Genomic DNA, 12,452 nt, shown 5'->3' on the forward strand with positions numbered 1-12,452 from the left:
TCAAAGCTCTCTGTGGGAACAGGAAGGTTTGAACGATGATCGTCGGGTCGTTCTCTGATTGTTTGATACTCGCCAACACAAAAGCTAAACTAACACAGAGACTAGAAAGATCTAGAACAATCTAGAATGCTCTAGAATGATCTAGAATGATCTAAGGTGAGTACCTGATCCACTTCCTGTGCATAAAGTCCAGTCCAGCTCAGAGTTTGGACTTTTATTGGATCTGTAATGACTTTACGTTTGAATATTAGGACCTTTGCTCTAAGCCCCTCCCCTCCCTCCCTCCGATTGGCTGCTGTTCACATGACTTTATGTGACCCACGTGTCCATGCGCAGCCGTTTGACCGATGGGCTCTCCCGGTCCTCAGCGCTGGCAGGGGGCCGACCCAGGCCCAGAGGGGAGTGGAAGTCGGGCCGATGGTCCTCTCGGTCGCTGCCGTCATACGAACTACAGGAAGAGCTGAGGCTGTCTGCGGGGGAGCGGCCCAGCACTTCCTGTCGGCTGGAGCTCTGCTGCTGGGGCTGCTGCTGCTGGGGAGGGAACCCAGACGAAGCAACGCGCTCCCGTGGCGGGGATATGGGTTCAGACTTGATATTCACACTGTGGTTGGTGTTGATGGAGAGGTTAGAGCCCTGCAGCAGTTGATGTCCTCCACCCCTGAAACAAAATATTTAGCTTTAGAACACAAAAAAATGTAGGATTCAAGTCAAGGAAACATCAATGCCATCAGCTGATGCCCCTGAAGAAAACTGGCAGTTGACAGTTGAAACATGTCAGGGCATCAAAGTAAATTTTCTGAAAAACAGTTTGTCTGAATAAATTAAAACTTGATATATTATTCAAAAACAAGAGAAAAAGAACTTGCTAAAAGTATTATGCCGAACTTAAGGAAACATCAAAGCAATGAGTAGACACCTCTGAAGAAGACTGGCAGTTAACCGTCAAAACATGTCAAGAGATCAAAGTAAATTGTGTGAACAAATGAAATCACAACATATTCTAAAAGAAAATAAAATTGCTGTAATTCTTATACAAAAATGTAGAAAACATCAAAGCAATCACCAGAATCCTCTGAGGAAGACTGGCAGTTGACAGTCGAAACATGTCAGAATGCCATAATAAATTTTCTGAAAAAGTTGTTTGAATAATTGAAACCTTAACATACTATTCAAAAATAACTTGAAACATGTCAGGAAATCAAAGTAAATTGTCTGAATAAGTGAAACCTTAACATATTACATGTGTGATTCATCTCGTTGCCGTGGCAGGGCTTAAAACAGTGGGTGTTTGCGTTTGTGCGAGGGCGTCTGGAGGAGAGTGTGCCTTTGTTGTTTGTGCGCAAGAGTGTGTGTGTGTGTGTGTGTGTGTGTTACTCACACCAAAGAGTTGAGAGCTGCCTGGCCCAGTTGATGCTGTTGCCATGCCGACATGGAGCCCAGCGAGAGCCCAGGAGAGCTGAAGCCCTGCAGGGAGGAGATGTCTGCGCTGCTCAGGGAGTAGTCTGTACACAAACAAGAGCGCACAATAAAACACTGAGACACACAACCAGCTCACATTTCACACAACACAAAGTTAAAGTGAGACTGACCTGCTGGATTGTAGGAGGTGGGCATGCCTGAGTACACCAGACCCTGTGGGGGTAAACTGGGGGTGGTGACGGACACAACTGGAGTGGCCAAAGGCTGGGTGGACTGGGAGGACTGGGAGCTGCTGATCCTCTGAGTGTTCTGTAAAAACAAAAATGTACACCAACCCACAGTGAATTATTAGATGGCTCTGTGTTTTAAAAGGTAGAAGAGAAATGAAACTAGTAAATTATTCACTGCAAAACATGAAAGTGTAACATCATTCTGGGCCACAAGGAGGCAGTGTAGCTTCATAGCTGGAAGTGTTTCTACATCAGAGGTGGGCAACTATCATACAAAAAGTGTGATTGTATCTGATCCAAGAGGACCACATTATCAACATTCATGTCAGCATTTAGAATAATAACCAATCAGATCATTAACAAAGGGGGTAAAAGGTTTGTCATCTTTTTTGTCTTTGGTTTCATTGTTTTGTCAGTTTTTGGAGTCATTATGTGTGTTTTTGTTATTTTTTTTAGTTCTTTTTGTATCCATGTGTATTTTTCTATCATTAACTGCATTTTCATAGTCAATTTGTGAGTTTTTGGGGTCACTGTATTTTCCTGTCATTTGTGCAATTTTGTTGACAATTTGTGTGTCTTTAGAGCTATTCTGTAATGTGTTGTTGTTTTTTGTGTTTTTGTAGTCATTTTGTTTGTTTAAGTGGTTGTTCTGTGTCTTTGTTTTCACTGTGTATATTTTGATTTTTTTGTGCGTATGTGTGTGTGTTTTTGTGTACTTTTTGCAATTTGCTGTCAAATTGCTTTTTGGGAATTATTATTACTATATATTCCTTCCAAATTTCTTGAAATACTATTTTTGGGGATCTGTTTTAGGTGGCCCCCGGGCCGCCAGTTGCCTATGTCTGCGCTACATGAAGATCAGAGAAAAAAATTTCATGAATACACAAAAACTTACAGAAAAAAAAGCTGACAAACAACCTACAAGTGATTTAATTTAGAGAAACAATGGATACAGCTTGGGATAAAATTACCTAGATCTAAATAATATTAACTTTATATTAAAGTTAATGAAGACACAAACATGGAGGTTCGTAGATCACATACCACACACTTTCGACATTGATGCAGTTCAATACAAAGCATCTAATGCACATGTGTCAAACTCAAGGTCCTGGGGCAAAATCTGGCCCTTTAGAGAACCCATTTCAGCCAGCAGCAGAAAGCAAAAAAGTCAGAGAAACCATGAATCATTGTGTAAATTTTATCTCCAAAAATAATACACAAATGAAATGAAACTCCACAATATTAGCAGGGCTCACATTTCTCCCCAAGCTTCTCATTTGTAATCTCAAACTGTTAAAAGAACATTTTTACCAAAACCTGCAATTTTCTTCAAATAATTCCACAAACTCTCCCCAAATTACATAAAAATGAATCAAAAAAATCAAATAAATTGAAAGTGAAGATCCTTCAGGGACTGATATCTGTCACTTATTGCTTTGATATGATCAGTGCCGTACATATTTTACATGTATTCATACATGTAAGTGCAAACTAGAGCACAATAAATTACTCAGTTTTCCGCATAAAATCTGTGGCTCACTACAGATCAAACAACTTCGTATTTGGCCCCTGAACTAAAATGAGTTTGACACCCCTGATCTAATATAATCAACGTGTTATGCAGCTGCCAGTGTTTACACACAGCGTTGCATCATCATCATCATCATCATCATCATCATCATCATCATCATCATCATCATCAGTGGATGCTTCCTCTTATTGTTCCAACACTCCTGAGCCCAGATGACTTCATTCAAACACAATGAGATCATCCAGGATGATGTAAGCCTTGTTTCCTCAGATTAAATAAACCACTCATTAGTTACACATTACACTTAAAAACTAGAGTTGGTTTCATTGTTTTAAAAAGTAACACTGCATTAGGATGATTCCTGCACACATACACACACAGGCACAAACACACACACACACAAACACTGCTAACACTCTGTGGTTTATGACTAACGTTGACGTGTTGTAGTGTTATATTAGAGCCAACTGAACAGGCTGAGGCACATTTCACAGGCCGAAACCAAGGCATGCAGTGACAAAACGTCTTTTTCAACTTTTGTTTGTGCAGAGTTTAATGCTGTCTGTTCCGTTTTGAGCTTTTCTCTATCAGATATCATTAAATAAGGTGCTCTTACTTTAACCATTAGCTCAGGCACAACTCACCAAGTCCATTTCCTCCTCCTCTGACTGACATCAACAAAAGGAAAGAGGAGGAGCTTAGTTTAGTGTTGTTGGAGACGATGAAGGATAACCAGCCATGATGTAAAATCCCTTTCTGTTTCCTATCTAAATATAAACGTTCACTTGCATTTGCAGCACCAAGCTTTCTAACACTCACACCTGAGCCGCACACAGAGACGTGCACATGTGGAGCAAGTGTTTCCTCTCTCTGTTGGAACTGTGATGGTTAAAGGGCCCATGTTACACTAAATCAAATTTTCTCTGCTTTAAACATCATAAAGTGTTATTGAGGCTTCATACACATGCCCAAAGTGTTTTTCATTGATTCCCTCAATCATTAGTTAGAGGGTGATTTGTTCCTTTCTTACTGCAAGGTGAGCCCAAACACCTCGCTCTAATTTGATGACGCGTTCCCACTTTGATGACGAATTTGACACAGCACTGAGCTGGAGAAACCGCACCTCCAGGAAGCTCTGTGCCGTGATTGGCATGTAAACAGACACGCCCACAAAGGTGAGCATTTCAACGTCCTTCACGCAGTGCTATGTATGTATTTTCTACTGTCTATGTACGTAACGGCAAACCCCCCGCCCCCACGCTCTGTCTCATGTTTATAAAGCAGCATGAGCTCGGCTACGAAGTGGGTGGGAGGAGGACGGCCGTAGTGTTCCTTAATGTGACTGAGTGACGTGTGTGACACACTCGTGTGTGTATGTGTGTGTGTGTGTGTGTGTGTGTGTGTGTGTGTGTGTGTGTGTGTGTGTGTGTGTGTGTGTGTGTGTGTGAGCGGAAGGGAGATAGAAACTAATCACTGGTAAAACCATTAAAACACCAGAAAACAATCACTGAATACATATTTGCTCCCTGGTAAAGACAGTCGCTCTAACAACAGGTAAAATGATAGACTGGTTATATTACAGCCTGTACATGCAGTACGGGGACGCATTAACTCTGCCTCTGGGTCCTAGTGCCTGCCGTCCAGTGAAGCCTGTTCTGTTTACCGAGGTCCGTGTGTGTTTAATAAGTCCCATTAAACTATATCAACTAAGTGAATTAATAAAAATGGCCTGTGTAAAGATTTTTTCAAACTGAAAAATGATCTTGTGAAATCTGTGACCTGTTGACCTGCACAACTCAAAGAATCAGAATCGAGGATCGTTATTTCTTGGCAGAAATACTTCTTGGCAGAAATACTTCTTGGTCTTGTCTTGGTCTCGGTGCATTCTGGTCTCGGGCAAGTCTTGGTCTCAGATAGTGTGGTCTTGAACACAACACTAGCGGGCCGTCCTCTGGCCCTACATCACCGTGCGGGGAGGAGACAGTGTCCACGCCCACTCATGAATATGCATAAGTAGGCCGCAAATCAGCCTGTTTGTGTAGAGTTGCTCAGAAAGTGACTTTACAGAGGCTAAAACTCTGGAAAACAGGCGAGTTTGGGAAAATAAACCTCAAATACTATGTTTTAGGAGTTCTTAGAACAAATGGAAATGGGTGAAAAATAGCATGATATGGGACCTTTAACCTCCACCACCAGTGTCACAAATGCTCAAATTTGTGTCCAAAAAAGGCTGGAAATGCATTAAACATTAACATTAATTTTAAGTCTTTTAATGCTAATGGTTGATGAAGCGCTCAAAACCAATGAGAATGAGCCCACACGCATTTCTCTCTATTGCCTTAAGTTTGTGTGATACATTTTATCCCGCTGTTCTAAGGCCAATTTCCTCGCGCAGTTCTGCAGACGTGGAGTCAAATGACACTGGTGCTTGTTCTCGACGGCTTAAAGAGGCGTCCCAATAACCCGGAAATAAAAAAGAATGAGAAGAAGACGACTTAGAGACTGAAAGAAAACAAGAACAGTGGACAAAACTACTGTTTAGTTCCACAGAGGCATGTGCACAGGTCTTGCAGTAAATAGTCACATCAACAATGAGTAAATATATAACTGCGTCACAGATGGAGTGCGGATCGGGCCGCATTTTCGCATCCAACCCAACAGTGAAAACATCCATCCTCCTTCGGCTGGGGAACAATGCTCTCACCGTTACAGATAAAGTGACATTCTTCAGCACTACATCAGCTGTGGCTGCTGCAGCAGGAAAGGAAGAACACTGCAGTGCAAACGACACTATGTGACTGAACCCGACCACCAGTTCCTAAATATCTGTCTGAACCCAGCCCGTCCGGTGCTGTCGGGTCCCGTCAGGGTTCGGTCGGGTGTCCATCCTCTATCCACAGTATCTAATCAGCTGTGTTCTGGTGATAAACAGTAAATGTGCGTTCCCGCGGTAGCTTGACTGATGGCTGTGGTGTCACTATGGAGTCTGATTTCTAAATCCTGCCCTTTAAGATTTCATTTTTTCAGGCAACTTTTTTCAGGAAATTATCTTATGGCTGGTGCACGTGAGTCATGGACAAAATCTGTGCCCAAGCATTGGACACGTCAAAGCAATCAGCAGACACTTCTGAAGAAGACTGGCAGTTGACAGTCAAAACATGTCAGAAGATCAAAGTACATTTCCTGAAAAAATGTGTCTGAAAAAAATGAAACCATAACATTTTATTTAAAAGGAAGAGAAAAATAACTTGCTGGAATTAAAAGTAATTCGACCTCTGGTTATAATCACTGATGTTTCTCACACATACATTCATAAGAAGCCTGTTTCCATCCTTGCTTTAGAAGCTGAGTCCAGACCAGGATCTGATACTCACTTAATCAATAAAAGGAGGAAGACACGACAAGGGCAATGAGATCTTATCAGGCTCACCCTCTGCTCCTCTGATTAAGTCTTTATCTACTCTCAGTCACACTGAGCTGTCGTTAATCTAATACTATTACAGTGTGTCCTAATGACAGCCTGTCTGTCTGCAGACCAAACCAACCAAACCAGCCAACTTTCAGTGCTGATCCGTGTTCCACATGCAGACATGGCAACACAGAGTTTAATTGGTGATTTAGGAGAATCTTACACAGTAACCCCAAATGTATCGCACAGAACATGGTCCCTACTGGGCCCATTAGCAGCACAAAGCGTTCATACCAGGGTCAATTATAACTGTATTCGCGTAACTTGTAATTAATTGCAATTATGACTTAATTATAATTATAATTGTAATTGTAAAAAAATATGTTACTGTTATAATCATACTAGAATTGTAATTGAGTTCAGATAATTGACTTTGTAATTGTAATTGGCATGAAAAGTCTATAAAAACTGTCATTTACAATTTAATAAAGGCAAACCCGGTGAACCATGTCACAGTTCTATGTCTTACACATATGTAGTTAATAATTATTAAAATATGTTTCATATAGAGTTTACCTGTCACTTCTCTTAAGGATCATTTTACCAATTAAAAAATAATTAAAACTCGGGGTAAGGTGAAGGAAAAAAAACTCAGTCACTCACACTAAAAATATTAATACCAATATTTTCATCGATTAGGAAGCCTAACGAGGTAACCAAGAGATGAAAAACACATTAGATGATGGATAATATATTTTAGTGTATTTTACAGCTCATTTAAGACATGGGTCAAACTGACCTGTTATTATTAGAGATGCTAGCAGAAAGCTAACACAAGAGGAAGGTTATGTTTAATAAGGGTTTTTTATTAAAGGCTCAGTAGTTGTGATTAACTGTAATTTAACTTTAGTAATTGAGAGTGCATTTGTAATTGACTTTCAGGGGAAACAATATTTGTGATTGGAAGAAATCACGGTCACAGTAATTGAGTTGTAATTGAACATGGATAATTGAAGAAGAAATTGTAAAACATAACTGACCAAGCAGTCGTTTGTGGGGGATTAGGGATAAAAAAAATTCAGATGTACAACAACCAGGGTTGGGGTCAATTATAATCATAATTGTGTAAATAATCATTAATAACAATTATTAATTATAATTGTAATTGTAAAAGACATGCTGTTGTAATAGTAATAGAATTGTAATTAGGTTCAGATAATTGACTTTGTAAATGTAATTGTAATGGAAATTCTATAAAAACTGTCATTTATAATGTAATTAAATGCAAACCTGGTGAACCATGTTACAGTTCTATGTTTTACACATACATAATTAATAATTATTAAAATATGTTTCAGATCAACTTTTTCCACTGACCCGTTATCATTAGAGATGCTAACAGAAAGCTAACACAAGAGCAAGGTTACATTTTATGTGTTTTTTTATCAAAGGCTCGGTAATTGTGAATAATTGTAATTGAACGTAATTATAATTTACTTTTAGGAGAAAAATTGTAATTGTTATTTGAAATTAAATTGGAAAATATGCCAGTCATCGCGATTCAGTTGTAATTGAAGGTGGATAATAAGACGTAATTGTAATTTTAAAATGTATTTGACCCCAAAAGTAAATATAAGGCGAACAAGGCGAGTGTCTCACAGACTGAAGTTTATCTTGGTGTTTTTCTCTGTATTTTTATCCAATGATGGATTTGTGCTCTTTGTGTCTTTCAGGCGCTCACGCTTCCTGTGACCTTCTGATAAAAGTTGTAGAACAAACTCGGGCTTTGTGTTCATTTTGACATCAAAGTGTAAAAAGTTATCTAACCATGAGTTTTCTGACACGTGCTGTGGATTTATGCTCGTGTTCATTTTCCTCAGAGGAACAAATCCCCACCATTGCTTTTAAAGATGTAATAAATAAATGTTTGAGGACCTGCGGTGCAGACGTTTTAATCAGTGATGCGTGTGTGTGTGTAGTGCTGCGTACGCACCAGCGGGGGCATCATTCCTTTGCTTGATGGAGGTATGACCACCCTGAGGTCTGGCTTACGGACCCCCATTCCCATGTTCCCTGTGGGGGGCGGCGGGGACTTGGTGGGCATGACCTTCCCCAGGCCGTTACCACTGGACGTGCTGAGGAGCCCCGGCGAGGCCCTCGGGTTAGCAAAACCGTTTCCTGTAGAGACAGAAACGACAGAAACACATCATCAGAACACGGAGCGTGACCATCAACACTTGCTCTCATCAACACAAACTCAGTGTTTTTCAGCTCCAGCACGCTGCGCTAAGTGTTTCCAGCCCTCTGGGAAAGTTTTAATAGAGCGGGATAATTATCCTGCACATTTACAAAAATAAAATGTCCATTTTAAAATTGATGAGCCTTTTATTTTTATTGTGAATGATTACATCAAAGCTTTTGCTGACAAATGTAGTGTGACTGCTTTAAAGAGAAGCTGCAGCTATAAAAGACAATAAGATGTTTACACACACACACACACACACACACGCGCGCACACACACACACACACACACACACACACACACACACGCACACACGCACACAATAGCAACGTGCTACATTCTCCCTCAACACTCACACCTTCATGCTTGTGTCCATTACTCATTTCCTTTCTCAGACTGTGTATATGAGTGTTCACATGTTATTTTAGGAGCTCACACTCCCCTTCTTCTTATCACCAGGCAAAAGAGAAAAATTCACACCCAACGTTTCCAAAGAAATACTCAACAGTTGGGGAGTTAGATGTGAAACACATGCTAATACTATGTAATGTTATATATTGTGTTATATTAAACATTTACAACACATCCATTCAGGCTAAATATCACACATTTTCAGAGACCCTCTATTGTGCTACTGACTAAACTTCCTGTTAACTTCAAAATAAGAGAACTATTTATAAAAAAGTAAAAAAAAATAAATAATGGAAGACAAGAAGAGATGCTGCTGTTCTGCATAGGCCTGAACCCCTTCAGCCAAATAATCAACAAGACTGGCTATGGATACCAACACAGGAACGGGGCCACCATCAGTCACCGCCTCTACATAGATGATATCAAGCTGTACGCTAAGAATGAGCGAGACACAGACTCACTGATCCATACCATCTAGATAGATCTACAGCGCAGACATTGCCAACCTGTCACGAGGCATCAGATTGGCCAGGAGGAAATACTCCAGGAGGATCGCAGACCGGTTCACCGACAGCAGAGACACCAGGAACCTGTGGCGGGGGGTCCAGACCATCACGGACTACAAGCCCCCTCCGCAGACCTGTGACAGCTCCACCTCTCTGCTAAACAACCTCAACAACTTCTTTGCTCGTTTTGAGGCAGACAACAGCACCCCAGCACAGAAGACGCCACCTTCTCCTGGCGACCAGGTACTGACGCTTTCCCGGGATAGCGTGAAGCGATCCCTCCAGAGAACAAATGCACGGAAAGCGCCAGGTCCCGACAACATCCCAGGTCGTGTCCTGAGAGACTGTGCAGAGGAGCTCACAGATGTCCTCACCGACATCTTCAACTCGTCACTGAGCCAAGCTGTTGTCCCCACATGCTTCAAAGCCACCACCATCATCCCGGTCCCCAAGAAGCCGTCTCCATCCTGCTACAATGACTACCGCCCGGTCGCACTAACCCCCATCCTCATGAAGTGCTTCGAGCAGCTGGTCATGCAGCACATCAAGTCTGCCCTCCCCTCCACCCTGGACCCCTACCAGTTTGCATATCGGCCTAACCGATCGACCGACGACGCCATCTCCACTGCCCTCCACTCAGCCCTCACCCACCTGGAGACCAAGGACGCCCACGTCAGAATGCTGTTCATCGACTTCAGCTCAGCATTCAACACCATCATCCCGCAGCAGCTCATCCACAAACTGGACAACCTGGGCCTAAGCACCCCCATGTGCAACTGGCTGCTGGACTTCCTGACAGGGAGACCACAGGCAGTTCGGGTCGGCAGTAACACCTCCAGCACCATCATGATGAACACAGGGGCCCCCCAAGGATGTGTGCTGAGCCCCCTACTCTTCACTCTGCTGACCCATGACTGCGCCCCATCTTCCAGCTCCAACCTCTTCGTTAAGTTCGCGGACGACACGACTGTGGTGGGTCTCATCAACAACAACGATGAGTCAATCTACAGGAGTGAGGTGAGCAGGCTGGCCTCGTGGTGCAAGGACAATAATCTCCATCTGAACGTTGAGAAGACGAAGGAGATTGTTGTGGACTTCAGGAGAACGCACACCCAGCATGCTCCTCTGACCATCGACGGTGCTGCAGTGGAGAGGGTGAGCAGCACCAAGTTCCTGGGTGTGCACATCTCCGAAGACCTGTCCTGGTGCCTCAACTCTGCATCACTGGCCAAAAAAGCTAATCAGCGCCTCTACTTCCTCCGCAAACTGAGGAGAGCAAGAGCCCCATCCTCCATCATGCACACATTCTACAGTGGCACCATTGAGAGCATCATGTCCAGCTGCATCACCGTGTGGTACGGCGCTTGCACCGTGTCCTGCCGTAAGTCTCTGCAGCGCATCGTGAGAATAGCTGAGAAGATCATTGGTGTCTCTCTTCCCCCCCTTCTGGACATTTACAATTCACGTCTCACCCGCAAAGCCACCAGGATTGCAGGTGACCCCACCCACCCGTCCTACAGCCTCTTCAGCCTGCTGCCATCTGGGAGGAGACTGCAGAGTCTCCGTGCTCGAACGAGCAGGCTCAAGAACAGTTTATTCCACCAGGCTGTCAGGAGACTCAACTCCCTCCCTGCTCTCCCTCCCATTCGTCCACTCATCCCCTTTCCCTTTCCTGCCCCTGCCTCCATCCCCCCTCCGCCTCCTTCCACCCTCTGCCCTCAGTTGTCTACCCTCCTTCACCCCTCTGCCCCCTCTGCCCTCCACCCCCCCCCCTTCATCCTGCCACAGTCTGCCCCTACAGGACCTGGCATCACCCCCCTCCACCTCCACCCCCTGCGTGCTCCACTAATTCACGCACCCTAAACTCTGCACAGCCGTCATTGTATTGTTATGCTATTTGCACACTACCTCACTTTTTTAACTTCATCTGCACTCTGTTTATATTATTAATACTGTAATTTATTTATATTCTACCTCATAGTAATTTATCCACATTCTACCTCATTGTTGTTCGTTATTTTTTATTTGTTGTCCATATGTCTTTAGTTAAGTTATTTGTTGTATAGTATTGCCAGTTGTTTTTTTTTTGTGTGTTTGTTGTGTGTTTTAAGTGCTCTTTTTATGCACTGCAGGTTTGCACTGGGGGTTGGGGGGGGGGATTGCAATTTCATCTGTGCTGTATGTTTAACATGGGGCATATTTGACAATAAAGAACCTTGAATCTTGAATCTTGAATCTTGAGATGTCATTCGGACTAGAGAAGTGTGGTCGGATGGTGACTAAGAGAGGGAATGTAGTCCACACAGAAGAGGTCTCACTCCCAGAAGGAACAATAGCAGACATTGAGGACAGTTACAAGTACCTTGGAATCCCACAAGCAAATGGCAACCTCGAAGAAGTGACTAGGAAAGCAGCTACGGCCAAATACCTCCAACGAGTAAGGCAAGTCCTAAGAAGCCAGCACAATGGCAAGAACAAGTCCAGGGCAAGAAACAGCTACACCCTGCCAGTAATCAGATACCCTGCAGGAATAATAGGATGAGATACAGACCACAGATGTTAAGACACGAAAGCTCCTAACCATGCACGGAGGGCTCCACCCCAAATCCAGCACCCTGAGACTGTACGCTAGCCGTAAGGAAGGAGGCTGAGGACTAGTGTGTGAGAGCCACTATCCAGGATGACACATCCAAGATCCAT

At 43.0% G+C, this 12,452-nt stretch overlaps 1 protein-coding gene across 3 annotated transcripts in view; it reads right to left on the reverse strand.

Annotated features, from left to right (window-relative positions):
* Nucleotides 1-309: 309 nt before the first annotated feature.
* Nucleotides 310-12,452, reverse strand: part of mef2aa (myocyte enhancer factor 2aa) — a 103,596-nt gene continuing 91,453 nt past the window's right edge. For 2 of the 3 annotated variants that reach the window (XM_028450755.1, XM_028450754.1), the window contains 4 exons: nt 8,586-8,770; nt 1,590-1,728; nt 1,379-1,502; nt 310-658 (listed from right to left, as the gene is read on the reverse strand). In XM_028450755.1, coding sequence (XP_028306556.1) covers nt 310-658; nt 1,379-1,502; nt 1,590-1,728; nt 8,586-8,770 — 797 coding nt within the window. Of the gene's footprint in view, nt 659-1,378; nt 1,503-1,589; nt 1,729-3,827; nt 3,852-8,585; nt 8,771-12,452 lie in introns of all 3 variants that reach the window. The other variant, XM_028450756.1, reaches the window with a different exon arrangement.

Source organism: Gouania willdenowi, chromosome 6, assembly GCF_900634775.1.
Source record: "Gouania willdenowi chromosome 6, fGouWil2.1, whole genome shotgun sequence".
Lineage (NCBI taxonomy): Eukaryota > Metazoa > Chordata > Actinopteri > Blenniiformes > Gobiesocidae > Gouania > Gouania willdenowi.